Raw genomic sequence first — 21,963 nt, forward strand, 5'->3', positions numbered from 1 at the left:
CAGTGTCCCTATTTTCCAAGGACAGCCCCAAATTTACAGAAGTCGTCACGATTTGTCATGCTTTTCCTTGGGACATTCCTTTCTTCATCGGAGGAATGTGGGAAGGTATGGAGTTTGTTGTGTATTGAGTCAAAGGATTTTATATCTGTATTATTATTGTCTGTTGTCTTTGTCCATGGAGTTTTCTTGGCAGGGATACTGGAGTGGCTTGCCGGTTCCTCCTCCAGGTGGATCACGTTTGGTCAAAACTCTCCACTATGACCTGTTCATCTTGGGTGCCCTGCTCGGCATAGTTCATAGCTTCTCTGAGTTCTTCAAGCCCCTTCGCCACGGCAAGGCAGTGATCCATGAAGGCAAATAGAAGGGGAAGAAATGGAGGTAGTGAGAGATTTTACTTTCTTGGGCTCAATGATCACTGCAGATGGTGACAGCAGCCACGAAATTAAAAGACGCCTGCTTCTTGGGAGAAGGGCAATGACAGGCCTAGACAGCATCTTGAGAAGTAGAGACATCACCTTGCCAACAAAGGTTCGTATAGTTAAAGCTATGGTTTTCCCAGTAGTGATGTATGGAAGTGAGAGCTGGACCATAAAGAAGGCTGATCGCCGAAGAATTGATGCTTTTGAATTATGGTGCTGGAGGAGACTCTTGAGAGTCCCATGGACTGCAAGAAGATCAAAACTCTCCATACTGAAGGAAATCAACCCTGAGTGCTCACTGGAAGGACAGATTGTGAAGCTGAGGCTCCAGTACTTTGGCCACCTCATGAGAAGAGAAGACTCCCTGGAGAAGACCCTGATGTTGGGAAAGATGGAGGGCACAAGGAGAAGGGGACGGCAGAGGACGAGATGGTTGGATAGTGTTTTCGAGGTTACCAGCATGAGTTTGACCAAACTGCGGGAGGCAGTGGAGGACAGAGGTGCCTGGCGTTCTCTGGTCCATGGGGTCACGAAGAGTCGGACACGACTAAACGACTAAACAACAACAACAACAACATTATTGTCTGTATTGCATTAGGGTAAAGTAACTGCCTTTTGGTTCCAGAGGGTACAGCTACTATTGGTTCATTTAAGCTGCTGTATTTGGATGCTCTGTCTTATTGGTTTCCTCCAAAAGGCAGGACTGTGATTGCCTGATATTGTTCCCTCCAAAATGTATCCTTTCCAGCTAGTTCCCTGTCCCTATAAATGTAGCTCTCCCCTCCTCAAGTCTTAGTCTTGTTTGCTTTAATAAAGAAGTGTTACTAGAGAACTGGGACGCAGGTGGCGCTGTGGGTTAAAGCCTCAGCGCCTAGGACTTGCCGATCGAAAGGTCGCGGTTCGAATCCCTGCGGCGGGGTGCGCTCCCGCTGCTCGGTCCCAGCGCCTGCCAACCTAGCAGTTCGAAAGCACCTCCGGGTGCAAGTAGATAAATAGGGACCGCTTACCAGCGGGAAGGTAAACGGTGTTTCCGTGTGCGGCTCTGGCTCGCCAGAGCAGCGATGTCACGCTGGCCACGTGACCCGGAAGTGTCTCCGGACAGCGCTGGCCCCTGGCCTCTTGAGTGAGATGGGCGCACAACCCCAGAGTCTGTCAAGACTGGCCCGTACGGGCAGGGGTACCTTTACCTTTACCTTACTAGAGAACTGTCTCCAGCATATTATGTCAAGAGAGCTGAAATCACAAACCCCACGTCACAACACAGTTATCCACCCCCCACCCCCGAGCTATCTGAAGGCAGCCCCGTATAGAGACGTTGTTAAGATTTAATGTTTTATTACGTTTTTATATATGTTGGAAGCCACCCAGGGTGGCTGGGGCAACCCAGTCAGAAGGACAGAGTATAAGGCACCAAATGATGATGGTGATGGAAATAGGGTATAGTTATAATAGAAGATCCGTATAGGAGGTCCGTATAGTCCGTATAGTTAAAGCTATGATTTTTCCAGTAGTGATGTATGGAAGTGAGAGCTGAACCATAAAGAAGGCTGAATCGCCGAAGAATTGATGCTTTTGAATTATGGTGCTGGAGGAGACACTTGAGAGTCCCATGGACTGCAAGAAGATCAAACCTATCCATTCTGAAGGAAATCAGCCCTGAGTGCTCACTGGAAGGACAGATCCTGAAGCTGAGGCTCCAAGACTTTGGCCACCTCATGAGAAGAGAAGACTCCCTGGAAAAGACCCTGGTGTTGGGAAAGGTGGAGGGCACAAGGAGAAGGGGACGACAGAGGATGAGATGGTTGGACAGTGTTCTCGAAGCTAGCAGCATGAGTTTGACCAAACTGCAGGAGGCAGTGGAAGACAGGAGGTCCTGGTGTGCTCTGGTCCATGGGGTCACGAAGAGTCGGACATGACTAAACGACTAAACAACAACAAATTTTCTTCAGAGAAATGTTGGAGGATATGTACTTGCAGAGCACCCCGTTGGGGAAAGCCAACACAGAGTAATAAATCTGCCAAGCTTGAGCAAAGTAATTTTATCCATCAGCCTTCATTTTGAGAAAATTAAAGATACCAACAGCCTGCGCCACCAGGGATAAAGGATTGCTGGACTGGTGTCAATCAGCACAGTTCAAGGCAATCAACCCCACAGCCTGGGTCGCAATTCTTCTCATTCTTCCTTCCCTATAACATTTCGGTTGCAAATGCTTTGTCCTCTGATTCACTTGAGTGATGCCACCTGATAGCCAGTGTGGTGTAGTGGTTAAGAGCGGTGGACTCGTAATCTGGTGAACCGGGTTCGCTTCCCTGCTCCTCCACATGCAGCTGCTGGGTGACCTTGGGCCAGTCACACTTCTCTGAAGTCTCTCAGCCCACTCACCTCACAGTGTTTGTTGTGGGGGAGGAAGGGAAAGGAGAATGTTAGCTGCTTTGAGACTTCTTAGGGTAGTGATAAAGCAGGATATCAAATCGAAACTCTTCTTCCAGTTCCTTTTCCTCCCATCTAAAAAGGGGGGTTCTCTACTCCACCAGCTCACTCCCCCCCCCCCAAGTGTGTGCCAAAACGGCAGTTGCATCTCAGAAGCTGATGTTCTTAACAGCGCTTCATAAGGAAGAAGGGATGTCCTCTCTATTACTTTGTTTTGAGCAATATCTCGTTACTGAAATCCACCCCCGTTGTGGCGTTTGTTGGGGAAATAAATGGACTGCAAGGGGGAAATTAAGAGATAATCCTCACCACTTGGACGTATACAAAGGAATATACAGCCAGCAGACACTGTATGATTTAATAGCTACAGCGATGCTGAGATGCTTAATCTATCAAACCATTTACTGGAAAGAGTCTAGCAGCAGGCACCCATAATAAACGCTTGCGATCTTTCAGTTTCTCCCCACCCTGTTCCAGGGACAATGCTTTTCCTTCCCCCTGTCACAGCAAACTCAAGTGGCTGTGTGCCAGTTGGTTTGGAAGCAAAGAAAATAAAGGGTCACCCAAAAACTAAAGCAGCGGCTTCTATATGATGTGGTGCTGTAGGTTGAAATAAAAATAATCTTGCCTTAAGTTGGCATGCATCCATTCACCAGGCTTATCGGTTTATTCTTCAGCACTGCTGAGGTCTGCGGCACTTCGCGGTATATATGGAAAATTCTGTTTAATTAATTTACTTATCTGTTGCATTTATATCAGGGGTCAGCAACCTTTTTCAGCAGAGGGCCGGTCCACCGTCCCTCAGACCATGGGGGGGGGGGCGGACTATATTTTGGAGGGGATGAAATGAATGAATTCCTATGCCCCACAAATAACCCAGAGATGCATTTCAAATAAAAGCACACATTCTACTCATGTAAAAACATGCTGGGATTTAGAAGGCGATTGAGCCGGATCCGGCCCCCAGGCCTTAGTTTGCCTACCCATGATTTACAGTGGTACCTCAGGTTAAGAACTTACTTTGTTCTTGAGGTCTGTTCTTAACCTGAAACTGTTCTTAATCTGAGGTACCACTTTAGCTAATGGGGCCTCCTGCTGCCTCGCATGATTTCTGTTCTCATCCTGAAGCAGAGTTCTTAATCCGAGGTAATATTTCTGGGTTAGCGGAGTCTGTAACCTGAAGCATCTGTAACCTGAAGGGTACGTAACCCGAGGTACCACTGTATATCATGCCTTTCTTATCCAAGGAGCACAAGGTTTTCACCCTCTTTGTTCCATCCCAACGACAACCCTGTGAGGTAGGTTAGGCTGAGAGGCCGCAAATGGCCCAAGGTCACCCACTGAGCTTTGCGGCCGATTGGGGATTCGAATCCTGGTATCCCAGGCCCTAGTTCAACACTCCAACCACTACATCACACTGTGGCCCCCTGCCCACCAGGTGCTTACAATTAAAAGCGTGGAATTAAAGAGAGAAGATAGGGACACAGGTGGTGCTGTGGGTTAAACCACAGAGCCTAGGACTTGCCGATCAGAAGGTCGGCGGTTCGAATCCCCGCGACGGGGTGAGCTCCCGTTGCTCAGTCCCTGCTCCTGCCAACCTAGCAGTTCGAAAGCACGTCAAAGTGCAAGTAGATAAATAGGTACCGCTCTGGCGGGAAGGTAAACGGCTGCTCTGATTCGCCAGAAGCGGCTTAGTCATGCTGGCCACATGACTTGGAAGCTGTATGCCGGCTCCCTCGGCCAATAAAGCGAGATGAGCGCCGCAACCCCAGAGTCAGCCACGACTGGACCTAATGGTCAGGGGTCCCTTTATCTTTACAGAGAGAAGAGAAAGCAAGGTGGGGTTTGACTTGCAAGGGGAAGATGGGCAGAAACCAACCAGCAGTTTCGTGGGGTTACTGTCGCCGACAACGGAGCCTTGCGTCTTTTATGCTGACCTGCGTCTGATTACAGCCCTAAGCGCAATAACTACCACTAGTGCAATGGGGTTTCCCCCCTCTCCTCCCCCTGACATGCCGCCACCAGGGCCAGATTTAGGTTTGATGTGGCCCTAAGCTACTGAAGGTAATGGGGCCCTTTATACGTCCAGCTGTCCTTTGTCAACAACAAATTGTCGCTGTTTTTTGTGTTGAATATATGCTGTATGGTAATTTATGGACCTAATAGGTATCTCAAGCCATTTGCACATAACAAAATATGTATTTTATCAAAGTAATTGTTGAACTGAAATACAATTAAGAAGAAGTATATTCACAGTGAAATACAATTAAGAAGAAGTATATTAATAGTGAAATAAATATTAAGCTCTAACTTAAAATGATTTTTTTATTCATAGGAAACTTAACAATGCAAGCACATTGGCATTTGGCAATAAGAAGAGTTATTTTTTTATGGGGCCCCCAAGAGAGTGGGGCCTTAAGCTATAGCTTGTTTAGCTTCTACGTAAATCTGCCCCCCCCCCCACTTTCCCCAAACTGGCACAGGGGGTGGCTGGAGAACCCCCAGAACATAGCTGTCAACGTTTCTCTTTTTTTAAGGGAAATTCCCTTATTCCGAATAGGATTCCTCACAAGTAAAGGGAAAAGTTGACAGCTATGCCCCAGAATTGCATGCGGAAGAGGAGGGATTGTTCCACCAGGCAATGATAAATGCTTGTGCAGACAGAACGACTGGAAGAGCAAGGTGTTGAATTCCTTATTATTACTATTACTATTATTAACAACAGTAGAAAAAGAAGGAACCAGTTCTCATTGTACCAACAGGCTAAGATCAAGCCTGCACGGAGTCATATGGATCATCACCACCTAATAGCTAATCTAAATGCTAAACAGTATTTCAAATTCCTGGCTGCTGGGTAATAGGCCTCCATTTCCCTTATTCCCTTGTGTGCTGAATTAAGATTAGAAGGAATGTGGACCCGGGTCAAGTAATGTCAAGCACTAACTTATTTACTTTATTTTACACATTTGCTTCCATTTAGCTTTTGCCACATCGGGAAAGGCTCTCCCAGAGTGTGGCACGACAGGGAGAAGTCTCCCTCCCCGTAGCACATCCTCCAGACAATTGTAAATTACCCAATGGATAGTTTATGTGTTAAATTGCCAAAAGCTACCAGCTCTGAGCCCGTTTAGGTGGTTCTTGGGAAAGGTGCAGAGAGGGAGAGTCCTTTCCTCTTGCAGTACATCCTAGAGAACAAGTCTGGGGGTAATTGTTGGATTTGGACTGCAGTGCAAAGCAAACTGGGGATTCAAATACCGTATTTTTTGCTCTATAGAACACACTTTTCCCCCTCCAAAAATGAAGGGGAAATGTGTGTGCGTCCTATGGAGCGAATCCAGGCTTTCGCTGAAGCCTGGAGAGTGAGAGGGGTCGGTGCGCACCGACCCCTCTCGCTCTCCAGGCTTCAGGCAGCTATCCGCAAGCCTTCTGAGCGTGGCAGGAAGTGTGGAACTCAAATTGGAAGTGTGACACTCAAAACGAAGCACGTTTGGCTTTCAAAAGAAGTTAGAAAACCAGAACACTTAATTTCGGGTTTGCAGTGTTTGGGTTCCAAGTTGTTTGAGTACCAAGGCGTTTGAGAACCAAGGTACCACTGTAGTCGCCTTTGACTGGACTTTAACCATCAAGGGGTCCTTTACCTTTATACCTTTTAAAGCTTGCCGCCTTTTCCTTGCTACAAATGCCCCCCCCCCCCCATGTTTAAAAGCCTCCATTGCACAGCAATGCATCAACATGTTCAAGTTTTCGCCACTGCTGGAAGGGCTGGTTGCAAAATTGGCTGGCAGCTGCGCAGTAGAGGAAGGCAACCCTTTCAGACAGCCTTACAATTTCCCCAGCGGGTGCGAGGGGCCACCTCCTCCATTCATTCATTCGTCTGCGACTGCCTCTCCCTTATGACTTGCTGTTTTCCCACTGAAAAGAGAAAGCTGGGCTACGTCGCGGGTACAAACATGCCCCGTGGCACTGCTGTTAAAGCAGGCTAGGGAGGTGTCTGGAAACTCAAGCTGTAAAATTAAATAAAAAATCGAAAACAAATCTTGTTGCAACAGGTACCACACAGAGTTGCTCAGAAAGGGCAGCTCTTCTGAGAAGCGACAAATAACTCTTTTTTTGTCTCCAGGTGTACTTTCAATACTTTTTTGGGGAAAGGAAAACAGTGGCATTCCTGCACGCTGCACCAACATGATGGGGGAGGAATGCGCTCTAGCCTGCACGTACAAAAGTAGTGTGGAAATTGGCAGTGCGTGGATTTTTCTTGCAGTGCCAGGGACTGTCAAATTGGATGTCGCTGAAATGGGACTCCGGTTGACTGTAGCAGCTGTTAGAACCAACAGCTACTACAAGCAGGAAGAGTTCCAAGCATGAAGGGAAAGGAGGGAAAACAGGAGGCCATATTCTCTCTGGTCCTGATACTCACATTCCTCAGGTGTTTTTCCCTGGGTGATATGTGTCCTAGATCTACAATAATGTTATGTACTGAAGTTCTCACCCTGGGCCAGCAGGGGGATACTGTAGATAGTTTTCACTCAGGTCCACATATGCAAATAAGGAACTGAGGTGAGGTTCAGGCGGGGTGCAGGGTTGGGGCTGGGGGTTTTCAGGGAAACAGACCTCTTGCATGTGAGCCGGTTGAAGTTAAATCCTTCAAAGACAGAGGTGCTCTGGTTGGGGGCAAACTCCTGTTATGTACTGAAGTTCTCTCCCTGGGCCAGCAGGGGGATACTGTAGATAGTTTTCACTCAGGTCCACATATGCAAATAAGGAACTGAAAGTGACGTTCAGTGATTGGATAGTTACAGAAAGTTCTTACTGTTGCTTTGTAGTTGAGCTCTATATAAACAGGATGGCTGAACCCTTCAAGTTCAGTTCTGTTCTGGTCTGTGAATAAACAAGAGCTGTCTGAAGAATCGCTGTGTCGTCTGACTTAACAAATAATACCTCTTGCTTGTCTGGAGAAGGAGTGCATGTATGCGTAAAAGAGGGATGGATATCCTCAGGCCTGGAGCTCGAATTCAGCCCCGAGGGCTCTCTCTCTCCAGCCAACATCCTCCTCCTGAGTGATACCCACTCTCTGCAGGCCATGCCCCCTCACCAGCCCTGTGTAGAATCGTAGAATGGTAGAGTTGGAAGAGACCCCGAGGGTCATCTAGACCAACCCCCTGAAAGGCAGGAATCTCAAGACTAGATGAAGTTTCTGAACCGTCTTCAGAGGCAGCCCTATGATGCACTGCAGTGACCCACCCTATAGGTTACCAGAGTGTAGGCCACAGAAGTTAAGCTATCCCTGTCCAGACAGGGGCATAGTTGGGCCACCAGCTGAAGCTGACAGAAGGCACCACTGAGGGCAGCTGGGACTGGGAGCGACAATTACAGAGCACCCCCAAGCTTAGGTGAAGCAAATTAAAAGGTAAAGGTAAAGGTACCCCTGCCCGTACGGGCCAGTCTTGCCAGACTCTGGGGTTGTGCGCCCATCTCACTCAAGAGGCCAGGGGCCAGCGCTGTCTGAAGACACTTCCGGGTCACATGGCCAGCGTGACATCGCTGCTCTGACGAGCCAGAGCTGCACACGGAAACGCCGTTTACCTTCCCGCTAGAAAGCGGTCCCTATTTATCTACTTGCACCCGAGGGTGCTTTCGAACTGCTAGATGGCAGGCGCTGGGACCGAGCAACGGGAGCGCACCCCGCCGCGGGGATTCAAACCGCCGACCTTTCGATCGGCAAGCCCTAGGCGCTGAGGCTTTTACCCACAGCGCTTATTATTATTATTATTATTATTATTATTATTATTATTATTATTTATACCCCACCCATCTGGATGGGCTTCCCCAGCCACTTTGGGCGGCTTCCCAAAAAATATTAAAATACTGTAATACATCAAACATTAAAAGCTTCCCTAAACAGGGCTGCCTTCAGATGTCTTCAGATGACACCAGCCTTTCCATCAGTCTTGATCTGCAAAGCTTGTGCATGATGGGACACTAGTTCAGAGCTAAAACAAAAAAAATTCCTTCCAGTAGCACCTTAAAGACCAACTAAGTCAGTTCTCGGTATGAGCTTTTGTGTGCATGCACACTTCTTCAGATACACACGAAAGCTCATACCAAGAACTGACTTAGTTGGTCTTTAAGGTGCTACTGGAAGGAATTTTTTTTGTTTTGACTATGGCAGACCAACACGGCTACCTATCTGTAACTAGTTCAGAGCTGTTAGAGAACACTCGACAAAAGAGGTTTAAAGGCTGTCTCAAGGCAAATCTTAAAAAATGTAGTATAAACACCGACAACTGGGAAACACTGGCCTGCGAGCGCTCCAATTGGAGAACAGCCTTTACCAAAGGTGTCGTGGGCTTTGAAGACACTCAAACTCAGGACGCAAGGGAGAAACGTGCTAAGAGGAAGGCATGCTTAGCAAATCCACACCGTGATCAACTCCCGCCCGGAAACCAATGTCCCCACTGTGGAAGGACGTGTGGATCCAGAATTGGCCTCCACAGTCACCTACGGACGCATTGTTAAAACCGTGTTTATGGAAGAGAATCTTAGTTGGCTACAAGTGATTGCCGAAGAAGAAGAAGAAGAAGAAGAAGAAGAAGAAGAAGAAGTAGTTAGAGAACAATTTGCAGATCAAAAGATATCTTTCCATCTCTGGAGTGGAATACATAGCCTGGGATTCCCCAAAAGTACCATGTGGATATTCAGAATATTCCTGAGGAATTTGCTTGAGGTGGGGAGGGCTTGGTTTGCTAAAGTGCAACTGGGGATCCACCCCAAAGGAAAACATTTCCCGCTGCGCCCTTAGGATGTAATTGTACGTGTGGTTATATCAAGATTAGTTTTGCACAGTGTTTTCCCAGGGCACGAACTGGATGGTGTGATATACTGCACATGCTCCAGTCCTAGAGTTTGTTTTAGAAATTCTCCTAACTAAAGCAAATTAACTGTCAATTATTAATTGGGAACCAGTATGATCATCCCTTCTGTCAACGTTAAAAAGAAAAAGCACAGAGAATAACAAAGAATTCTCGTACAGAGGTTTACTCAAAGCCTATGGAAGAGAAAAAGAAATGTTTTGAAGTATTCTTGAGAGAGAGAGAGTGAGTTTCACTCGGTTGATGACTGCCAAAAGACACACCTGGACAGAGAAAAGGGCCTGGGAAATATTAAAGCAGCCTCTTCCCTGAGGCAGTATTGCAGGTGTCTTCATTTCAACATAATGTCGAAAGAACACATTTTTTAAAAATACGAAAACGTCACATATTTTGAAGTCATGTCAGGAATTTTAATTATTCCTATCCCCCACCCCATCAGGTGTGTCCTACAACTGTGCCTGCTGAATTCTGATATTCTTTTTAAAGCTGGGGGGGGGGGGGACTTGCAGATGTTGCTGAACTACAATTCCCATCACCCCCAGAAACCATCATCAATGGCCAGGTATTATGGGAGTTGCAGTCCAGCAACACCTGGAAGGCCAGTTTTGACACACCTGCTTTGAAAGTCCTCTCTTCCACAGCAGTGATGAGAGCAGAACTTTTTTCATTCTCTGAAAAATTCTAGAAGCCAAAAGAAAATGAAAAACAGCATATACTACTATATACCTTGAGTATCTTTTATACTGAGCTTTTACCTGGTATGCAAATATATTTAAATTAGGGCTGCAATTGGCTACATTAACTGATTTAAAAGCTATTAATCCAATAAAAAGGGATGCGGGTGGCACTGTGGGTTAAACAGCAGAGCCTAGGGCTTGCTGATCAGAAGGTCGGTGGTTCGAATCCCCGCAAACGGGTGAGCTTCCATTGTTCAGTCCCTGCTCCTGCCAACCTAGCAGTTTGAAAGCACGTCAAAGTGCAAGTAGATAAATAGGTACCACTCCGGCGGGAAGGTAAACGGCATTTCCGTGCACTGCTCTGGTTCACCAGAAGCGGCTTAGTCATGCTGGCCACATGACCCCGGAAGCTGTACGCCGGCTCCCTCGGCCAATAAAGCGAGATGAGCGCCACAACCCCAGAGTCTGTCACGACTGGACCTAATGGTCAGGGGTCCCTTTACCTTTAATCCAATAAAATGGTGTGCCACCTAATTAGCTGGGTAACATATGCACAGTATTTTAAACTTGTTCATGAAAACTGCAGAAAATAAGCTCCATTTTAGAAGAGATATTCTCCCTAGTCTCATAGTAGGAATCTTTCTTCTGAAAGAGATACCTGCTACAAAATATTGTTTGGTGTTTTGTTTTGTTTTGTTTTGTTTTACCAAAATGCTAATTAAATATACAGATTACCATACGATACGATAATCTTTATTGCCATGGGCCCATACAGAACAACGAAAGTGAAAAATCTACATTAGTTAATGAACTAAAATTATTTAAACGGATTGTTGGACTAACTGGAATCTGATCAGTTAATCTACTAATGCTGCACAGTCTGGGAATAATTTTTTTTAAAAAATGTTCTGTGCATGCTTAGTGTTAAATCAGGCATTGCTTTGTGGTGGGCAAGGAAGGGACCAGCCAGTGGTGGAAGCAAACCCACTTACTGTGCACACATCATACATTTAAAGCAAACCTCCCCATGCCCCAAAGAATCCTGGGAACTGTAGTTTGCACCTCCCCAGAACTACAATATCTAATACCCTGAAACCATTACCCCCCCCCCCCCATTCCTGTGTTGTAGTGGGAACTGTAGTTCTCCCCTCCAGAACTATAATTCCCAGCACCCTTAAGCCCCCCAGGACTCTTGGGGTGTGTATGCTGCCAGCCTATGCCGCGCATCTCCCCCGCCCCCGCCCCAGACAAGGCACCTCCCTCCTCCCCCCCCCTTGAAGACCACCCGCTTTGAAGCCGCCAGCCTGTCCCCAATATCCGCCTAAGCCCCGCACACGCTACTTATTTTCCCCGCCCCTTTCAGGGATCGAACACGCCCCTCGGCCTAAGAACGCAATCAGAAGCAAGCCCCGCCCACGCCACTCTTTTTTTTTCCCCCGCCCCTTTCGGAGATCGAACACGCCCCTCGGCCCAATAACGCAATCAGAAGCAAGCCCCGCCCCCGTCCCTTATTTGGAGGACCGACCCCTCCCTCTACCCACCCCTCAGACGCAATCAGCGCAAGCCCCGCCCCTAACGCCCACCCCGGTTGGACGGGCCAGCCTCTTCCCCCGCCTTGACGGACAGCCAGCGCTGGGCCACGCCCCGTTGTTTACCGCTCAGGCAGGCAGGCAGGGAGGGAGAAACGGGTCGGGCGGGCGCGCGCAGTTCAAACCGCCCCGCCTCCCTCCCGCCCGGCGCGAGGCGCCCGCTCTCCTTCCCGCCTCCATGTTGTTGCCTGAGGGGAAGACGCCGCCGCCGCCACAAGGAGGACGGGAGGAGGAGGAGGCTGAGGCGGTTGCTGTCCCGCGCGCGGCGGGCCTGAGGGGAAGGCTGCGGGGGCGGGCGAAGCCTGTGGGGCGCTGAGGGGAGGGAAGGCGGAGAAGGGGAAGGAGGCGGCGCCTGGGACTGGCGCTGACAGGCGAGGAGGGAAGGCGAGCGGGAAGGCGGCTGCTGCTGCTGTTGCTGCTGCTGCTGCTGTGGCGCAGCGCGGAGACCGGCCTCCTCCGCAGGCGCTGCCTCCCCTTCTCCCTCCCCCGTTTTCTTCTTCTTCTTCTCCCCCCCCCCTTTTCTTCCTCCTCCTCCCCCCTCCCTCGGACTCCCCCCCCCTCAGAGCTGCACCGGGGAAGGAGGCGAAGGAGGGATGAGATAATCCCCGAGGGGAGGGGGGAAGGGGGGAGGACAGGGCGGGTGGGGGCTTGATTAGGGGAGGGGGCACGGGAGGGGAGGGGGAGGGCTCTTTCGGGTGGGGTGGGGAGCACCTCTTGCTCCTCCTCCTGGAAAGGGGCATTTTTTTTCTTCTGGCGGGAGGGGGGAGGTAGGTAAGTTTAGGGATCTAAATAGAGGGGGGGAGGAGGAAGGAAGGTGCTGCCTCCAGATGAGGAGGGGGGGTCTGAACCCTCTATTTTGGGGCAAGGGGATTTGGGGGGGAAATGATAGATCAGAAGCACGGTTTGGGGGGGTTACATGTAGGGTGTTTTGAATTGGGATTTTGGGGGGAGGGGTAATACAAAGCCTTGGCTTTGGGGTGAGTGCGAGTGGGGTGGTTTTTTTTTAGGGATCAGCTCAGGGCAGCCATTTAGGAGGCACAGGACAAATTGGGGGTGTGAAGGTGAGCCGCCGCCAAGACCCCGTATCTGTATTTTCTCTACTGCTGTCCTGAGGTTGCTGTTCAGGCGGGTATTTTTGTGCCTGGAGTAGGGATTTGGAGTGGCACTGGGTTTTTTCTTTTAACTCAGAGTGGTACAGGGTTTTGCTTTAGGTGGGGTAGTCTTTGGATTTGGGGTTTCCTCCTCCCCCATCTTTTTTTAACTCCCTCCGTTCTTTGAAGAAGGAAAGAGGACAAGGCACTACAGAAGAGACCTGTATGCGTGCTGCCTTCTATAACATTTTTTTTTGGCTTCGTTCCTGGAGGAGTTCTTTTTTCACACATAAGTCTGCCTCTAGATTTCCTAAAAGGAAAACGAATAAAAAGGAACCCATAAACGCACACCGAACCTGCCTCTGGGAGGGAAATAGCCAGGTGAAAACGCACTCTGTTTCCATGGACAACCCGTCCATTATCACCCAGGTGACTAACCCCAAAGAGGAAGAAATCCTGTCTTGCTCTCAGGATAAAGGTGAGAAACTGTTCTCTATGGGTACACAATACTGTCCTAATGGTTGCATACAAAATGGGCAAGCTGGGTTTTTTTATTTTTCCTGTAGTATTCCTTTCAGCATTGTGCCAGTGTAGACTCAGGTTGCTGCTCTGGTGTGGCACCTTGAACCTCTTCACTTAACTGTTTTGCTTCAGTCCAGCAGTAAATTAAGACATCACTATAGCTATTGAAGTGGAATGCATTTTTGTGCCTCTCTGTGTTTTGTCTCTACTCCAGTTGGTGTTGAGTGCAACTCGTGTAACCTTGTTGTTCCTCTGCCAGCTAGAGTTTGGGCCAAGTCCAAACTCTAGGGAGGCAGACCTTTATTGAACTTAGTAGGATGGTTTTGAAATCTTGGCATTTGGGCACTGAGGAATTTGTGTTTTTTGGAAGAGGCTGGTGTAAACCTCCTTCAAACTGTGGATTAAAATGATTGATTTGGAGACTTTTTGTTTAAGGTGTTTTGCGCTGAAACAGCTAAAAATGGTCAGGGAAAGCAATAAGGTGTACCAGTTTGGATGTAAAGATCCTACTCATAACATGCATTGAACGTTGCCCTCCAGTTCAAAAACCAGGTCAAACTGTTTTCATTTTTCCTTCAGCAAAAGCAAGGCTTGAACCAAGATCAAGGTGGATGGTCAAAACTTCAGAATTTAAGGGGCGTTTTAGACCAGTGAAGCATGAAAGAAGTCATTGACTGTGCTCTCAATGTGTGGTGGCATGAAATGGAATGGGCAGTCCTTAAAAAAAAGGGGGGGAACATGAAATAAACCTGGTGGTACAAATGTAGTCACCTGAAAAATAATAAAGATTATAATCTTCCTCATGGCTGCAGATTTATTTTTCAAGTTGTTGTAGCTATCTCTTTCACTGTAGTGTACTGTGACTGCTCCAGTTCTCTGCTTGCTTGGTGTGGCTAATAGGTAATAATCTTTGTCATGATGGTTAGAGTATCCCGCTGTGGAGTAGGGGTTTGATATCCTTTTCATTTTGGTTTACTTGTTTTAATTCTGTGATTTCCCTCATATCATTCATACTCATCATCACCATCATATAAAAAAGAAAGCCGTTATTTTGAAGCCAATTTAATGCTGTTAGTTAAAGCATTCATCCATGTTGGATAATCCTTTTCCTTCTATAGTGAGGAAGCTTTCAGATTTTTCAGGTTTCTAAACCATTCGTCTTGTTCATCATGCTCTTTGTACATGCTCTTGTAATAGGGAGTCCTGTTACTAAAGAGACCAGTCTACATAAAACAGAACTGTGTAATGTTTGCGTTGTTTTTGGAATATAAACCCATGTCTAACAGATAAATATAGTGGTGGCAGTGGAAAATGAGAAACAAATGTGAGAACTTACTAGCAACCTCTGTACTAAGGTGTTCTGTTCAATGTGAACCGTGGTTAAGAGGGAACAGGCTGTGGGGCTGCATGCTTGATTCCCTTCCCTGCCAGATCTTAACCAGGGTTAATGGTTGCTAACAGACACGATTAATACTAGCCACTGTTTTAGCTGGGGTTGGAACTTTGCTAGCAAACCATGATTAGTGTTAAGTGATTAAAACTAGAGTATGAGACATGCTCATGTGAGTAGAGGGACTGGTGGGGAAAGAACATTTGATTTTTTCGGGGGGGAAACCCCACTAAGATACAAGAGCATTACAACTGCACTGGCTTGAGGAAATTTCCTAGTACTTATCACTACTGGTGTTATGTTGAAGCAGTTGCATAAACCAACACTTGTCAGAAACAGATGATTTAATTGAAAAACCTATTAAACGCAAGGAGTGAAGCAAGAGACCTTCTCCATCAAACTCTGGATATTGGAGACAATCAAGAGAGGACTGTCTCCTGCATTCTCTGCTTATAAGCTTCCTGGAAGTAGCTGACTGGCTACAGTTAGAAAGGCAGGACTAGATGGGCCCCCTGATCAGATTTAACAGATTATGCACCCAGAGACAACTTGTTAGGATCCACAAAGTTGGAGTGCCTTGCTAACAGAGTCAGGATTGTGTCCTCTTCAATGCAATCTCATGCATGTTTATTCAAAATAAACTTTCACTGTGCTCTGTGGGGTTTATTCCAGCATTAGTGTGTTGGGTTTTGGAAGCTGGAGCAGCGCATATGTTCCCCTCTGGAGTTCTAGTGAAAGTTGGGACTTGTTTTGGCAGCAGGTGATGGAACTGCTCCAAATGCCTGAATGGCCCACCACCAAAATGCCCAGCCACAACTTCCTCTAACTTGATGCTAGTGAGCTGTAAAAAGAAATTGCAGAATTACACAACAGAGGATTTTAAATTTCATACTTGGGGGGTTAGTGTATATAATTTTGTGCTTTGTCTCCCCCCCCCCCCGCCCCCGGTAGATTTTTAGATAAGAGGGTGGTTTCTTGAAAGGCAGCAAAGGCGGCGGGAAATAACTGCTTGTGCAGCTGTCTTTTTTCATGTTGGGCCTGTTTCTACAGCTGTTTATGATTCTTATTTGTTTGCTTTGTCTCCTCATCACCATTGTCAGAGGGTGATGAAACACTCGCCATGGTGAGCGTGGGGAGTGGAACGGTGGACCCCTGCTACTAGTGAAGCTTTAGTAATGTCCAGGTGTTGACACATCTGCTTGCCAGTTATAATTGCTCTGGTCTTTTTGGTGAACAAAAAGCCAGAAGCTCACAGGTTGCCATCCAGAATTCTCATTTTTGCTGAGGTTTGAAGTAGGTAAGAAGAGATTTTGTTGCTCTTACCTTCTCAAAACCACAGCACAAATAGGAGAAAACCCTGCCTACCAAAGCACTTGTTAATTACAGAAAATGGTATCTTCATAGTAGGCCAAGTCAACATTCATGGACTATTTATCCACATACAATATTGACTTTGCGGATGGGCAGCATGTCTGCAACTAGACAATTTACAGCATAAGCTGTCTCTGGAGCTGCTTTATAAGTTTTTGTATGCTTTCTTCCTCTTGCAAAAATTCGTTCAGCATTTTAGCTTTGCTACAGATCTGAAGTAGCTTAGGATGAGAGAAAGTGGCTTGCCCAAGTTCACCTGGTGAACTTCATAGTTGAACAGGGATTTGAACTTTAATTACTCACATTCAAACTCAATACTTTAGACCAGGCATAGGCCAACTCGGCCCTCCAGGTGTTTTGGGACTACAATTCACATCATCCCTGACCACTGGTGCTGTTAGCTAGGGATCATTGGAGTTGTAGTCCCAAAACATCTGGAGGGTCAAGTTTGCCTATGCCTGCTCTAGACACCATAGCATGGAGGCAAATAACATCACCTGTGCTCCATATAGATAGCAGTTGGTAAGCAAGCCTGCTTCAGACCAATAGCTGGCTTTGACCTCATGCTATGGTGTCATCATGTCACGCAAAATGGATATGGGCTGGTTTTAAAAAATGGCACAGTTACTGGTCAATACTGATCACTCTTGTTGCATCAATGGAAAAAGTGAATTCTTCCCAGCCTGATAGAGAAGTTGACCCATATTGATGTACACTATTTGGGCTAAAGCTCTTTAATTTATAGCAGAATTGGTTAGGATTAGACTCATAAAATGACTTAAGAAAACAATGGTTTACATACAGTTTGTGTTAGTTTCTAAGTGTGCTCTGAAAACTTGATACTAAAGTAACAGAAAATCAACTATGCATGCATGTATAAAAATATATAGTTTTTATATTACAATATGAATGTTTATATTTCTAATGGAGGGTGTGTGGGTTGTTGTTTTTAACAAAACTGTTGCATAACAAAATTTCCATTTGTAATAATACAATGAATGGATACAGTGTTGATCAAATTTTTCATTTTCAAAGTTGTAATCAGTGAAACTTTAAGGGCCATGTAATGTATACGTGAGTATGTGTTAGAAAGTCAGATGAACCAGGAGACATTTCTGATCCAATACTGGAAAAGTATTCCAAGTTGTTCTGGAGACCAACTATGTGTAATGCTAAATATGTAGTTTAGCACTGTGTGAATCTTTTTTTTTTTAATGGTTTGCTGTGGGTGAGAATTGGGACAATGGTGTGCAAGGAGGAGTTTCCTAACTTTTCCTTACCACACCATAGTCCTGACAGTCCACATAACAGTGTGTGTATTTCTGTTATGTGTCACCTTAAACCGTTATCTGTCTCAAGCCATTTTGAAGGAGTTGGATAGAACCTGCAACAATGAAATCATAGCCTCATGTAGATATTGTGTGTTTAAATGGTCAAGCAATACATTAATAAAGCATTGCTTTCATTAATCAAAGCCATTTCCTACAAATTACATCTCTTTGCTATTACAGCCCTTTAACTTTGTAAACATCAAGAGATTGCAATTTTGATCCTTTTAAGGAGATGCAAAAAACTTGTTTTTTGAGTTTGTGTGTATGCCTTATCTGTTTCATTCTACATTACCCGGCTTTCAAAATGTGACCCACCTGTTACAATTCTTTGGAAATGAATCTTCACAGTTTTATTAGCCAGACTTTAGAAACTTTCTTTATTGTGAACATCATTATTTGGCTATATCTTCTGTGCAAAATAAAAATGCTGTCTAGCAGCTTAAGTTTAAATTATACACAAATCATCTGTAGCTTCTTCATGCCACCATGTTGTCAGCTGTGACCTACCCTAAAGGATGAGCAGCTCTCTATAAGCATTATAAGGCCAGCTATATAAATTCAGCAGTAGCCAAGGAAGGAAGGGGACACTTTACTACAATAACTTTTGAGAGGGCGCCTAGAGATGGGAGGTGCTTAATGAAGAGTGAATGAAATGCAAGTGAGCTGAAATTGCTATGGCCTGAGTGGTAATTTGAGTTTTTCAAAGCATATGTTGGAATGTAACAGTGCCTTCCAAATAAGTATTAAATTATATAACCCCATTAGCATCACTGACTTTTTTTTAGATCTTTTGAAATTACAACTGAATGATATATTTTTAAAATGGCTCTAGGCGATAACAATAATGAATAAAGTACATAATAAATTTAGTACATAATGCTCCCTCCCCAACATTTTTAATGTTTGTATAATAGGCTTTGTATAATGGAAGTCGAGGTTATATGATGTTTGGTTTGTTACTCATTTGGGTAAAGCTTTTAAGTTGCTGAATGCAAAACAAAAGAAATCTACATTATGAGAGCCATGATGCTATACTTCATCATTGGCTAGAGTTCTAGGTGTTAACAAAACCATTCAGGGTGGGCTTTTCCTTCTAGGCTACCTTCAGCTTCAGATACTTATGATTAATGTAGGGCTTTAAACACACAGTCATAAACTTCTCTGTAAGTTTAGGGGTGGACAGACTTGAGGCTTGCAGGTTCTATTTTGTAAGGTGTCTCCCCCCCCCCCCCGATCTCTGAGATCCAACAACCGAAGCCTGACATGCAAAAGATAAACACTTAGAATTAAAGAATTCTAAGAATTAAAGTTTGTTATGAGCACCACACACAAATCTAATCATGCAGACCCCAAGCTTCTGTTATTTCAGCAGTGTAGTTTGGGAAGAGGGGAAAAATTTGTTCCTGCTATTGTGAAATAGTTGGGAGTCAGAAATCTTTACTGATCTATTGTAAACCACTCAGTTCTAGCAGTAGATCCAGGTTTACCTTCTGGCCACTTCCGCTGTAGTTTACCACAATATTAACACATAGTAACACTGCAGTGTAATTCTCTTCAAGTGTAAGCCTTGTTGGTTCAATGAGACTTATTACCAAGTACATGTGTATAGTGAGGAACCACTTTTGTCCAGAGGACCAGATCCAAAAGTAGTCAATTTTCTGCATGCCACTTTGAGAATTGTGTCATATGTTGTAAGGTGCAGGAAAAGTGGACATGGCTGGGCCTTATGACCCAAAGCCAGAAGCCAGACAGGCCTGATTAGGCACAAGAGCCAGAGGTTGTGGATGTGTTCTAGACCTTTAACGTTACTTATAATAGCAAATTGCTGTTATATAATAAAATGCCTAGTTGAAACATCACTCCTGGCAATGTGGCAGATCATCTCCTGCATACAGAATTGTGTACAAGTGAATATCAGTCTGCAAAACACTTGAGGTGTTTGCTTAGACCAGGTCTATATATATGTAGTGGAATAACATATGACAGGAAACTAGGAAGCCGCTTTATGCCAACTCAGACTGATGAGCCACTGAATTCAGTAATGTCCACACTGACTTAGAGCAGCTCTCAAATCTCTCAGACAGGAAGTCTTCCCAAACCTTAAATGGAGATTGAACCTAGGTACCTTTGGCATGCAAAGCAGATTTCCTGCTACTGAGCTATGACTGTTCCCCATTTCAGGCCAGCTTCATCCACATTTAGCAGTCCATGACTGCAAACCAGTGGACAAAATGTGTGTGGTTATCAGACCTTGATTCTAACACCCCATGTATTTATTCTTTATAATAACACTTATATGTTTATTTTCTCTTGAAAGCCCCCCCCCCCGTGTGTGTGTGTATGTGTGTGTGTACACACACGGAATACCCATAAAATACCAGAGAAGCAAAACCAAATGTATAAGAGGGTGAGACTTAGTAGTTCCAAAGCATAAAAGTATCAATGAATTTGTGAATGTATAAGTCTAAATGTGGTGTTTGCTAACTGCAGACACATCACATCTTCCAGAACTACAGTCACTTCTTTTTACCTTCAGCGAAACCTCTCAAAAATGCATTAGGTGGGCAAGAGAGTAATGTTAACCAATTATGAAATGCCCACAATAGACTTTTTAAATATATGTCTTTGAAAATTTTATAGCCAAGGAACAATTTACTTTCACTTGTGTCCCCACCCCCTTGTTTCCTGGTGGATTATGACAACTCTTCCTACTCTTAAATATTGCTAAGCAGCTGCTGCTCCTTCCCTAAACTGGGGGATGTTATTTGTTTTCCAAGTACAGTTTGAGTTCTGTATTAGTTTTCCGCTTTCTACTTTGGAAAAATAGCAGCTTTTAAAATACAAATGAGTCATCTTGGTTTGAGCTGTTTTGTGTATGAGCTGTTCTTCCCCCATCAGTAGTTGAGGGAGTTGTTCCTTTCTTAATCCAATGGCCAGGAATCCTTGTAGGAGTTTTTAAGCTGAGTGTGATTGACAGATTTATGGAAGAAAACTTGGTTTAGTGTAAAGGTTTCTTCAAATAAGATGAATTGATCACATTTGACAGCTTCTCTGTCCGTGTTTTTAAAACTTGAAAGCTGCATGTAGATAATATTGTGCGCGTTGCATATTTGTTCCTACATGAGAGTTTTACCAGTTTCAAATAATAACCAGTGGAAAAGTGCTTCCCCAGAACACACCCACACACCCACACATATATAATTTCATTTTCTGATAGTGGAATCCTATACAGAGTCCCCCTAAATTCAGTGGGCCTAGCTGGCCCTAAGTGTATCCCATGAAAGGAAGTTTGCATTATGTTTGGCAAGTCACTTGTTATACATAGTTGCCACCCTTGTGCAATAAAAATAAACCTGTGCATACTTGCAACAATTTTTCACCACTTGTCCAGTTCAGCTGTTTTAGGATATTCTAGTACAGCCTGAGGATTGCTGGTTTTGGAAACGCTGTGCTCAAGTTAAAATTACCCAGACAGCCTTAAGAACCTCTCCATTCTCATGTTGTCTTCCTGTTATCTTGTAAGCTCTGTGTCCAGAAGGCAGAAGGTTTATATGTAGTACAAACTTGCTTAGGCCACAGTGTTGCTTAACTACAAAAGTGTAGACTCTTGGTTTCTGCAGTTCTGGAGCTTGAGGCCCAAATTTTGGGATGGTGGCAAGCCTGAATCTTGAAATGCAGACCTCCCTCAATCACTTGTAAAGCAGGGAGTGTAGGTAATATATAAGACAAAAAGAAGTATTTGGGTAGAGTTGCTGAATGTCTATGCCTGCTGCACACTATTCCCTAAAGTGCTTTTTCCATTAAATGGAGGTTCAGGGGTGCTAGGCATTGGGGGAGAGAAAAAAAAATGGCAGTCTGGGGTCAGGTTCCCTTTCCTTTCTGCCACTTTGGTGTCTTAAAACCTAGACACTTTTTTTACAGATGCTTTGAGGGTCTAGTGTGCTTTCTTATATGTTTTCACATGTGTGCTTTCTTATATGTTTTCACATGTGCACATCTTCCAGCTCACTGCTGTGTTTTCCTCTCCCCCTCCCCAACTTTTTTTTTAAAAAATGTTGTTTCTCTGGAGCTCTGACCAGAAAGTGACCTACTGTCCTTTACTTTGCATCTTTCATTCCTGCTCTTAATTCTTGGTCAATTCTTGGTTGGTATCCTTGGGGAGGTTTTTGTTGTTGTTTCATTGACAGAATCATTACTGCTCCATTAGCATTGCTCTTCTCTTGACTTCTTCCTCTGCGGAAAATGATGGTGTTAGTATGCAGCGTTGGTTTAC

The 21,963-nt window shown here is 45.2% G+C and overlaps 1 protein-coding gene across 2 annotated transcripts in view; it reads left to right on the top strand.

The window, feature by feature from the left end:
* The first annotated feature begins 12,113 nt into the window (after positions 1-12,113).
* The window catches only part of CTDSPL (CTD small phosphatase like), a 137,066-nt gene continuing 127,216 nt past the window's right edge, over positions 12,114-21,963 (top strand). Inside the window, exon 1 of one of the 2 annotated variants that reach the window (XM_083704303.1) lies at positions 12,114-13,554. In XM_083704303.1, the coding sequence (XP_083560429.1) occupies positions 13,302-13,554 (253 nt within the window). In that variant the 5' untranslated portion in view covers positions 12,114-13,301. The remainder of the gene's footprint in view (positions 13,555-21,963) is intronic. The other variant, XR_014556502.1, reaches the window with a different exon arrangement.

This window comes from Podarcis gaigeae (genome assembly GCF_964106915.1).
Source record: "Podarcis gaigeae genome assembly, chromosome: 12".
Taxonomy (NCBI): domain Eukaryota; kingdom Metazoa; phylum Chordata; class Lepidosauria; order Squamata; family Lacertidae; genus Podarcis; species Podarcis gaigeae.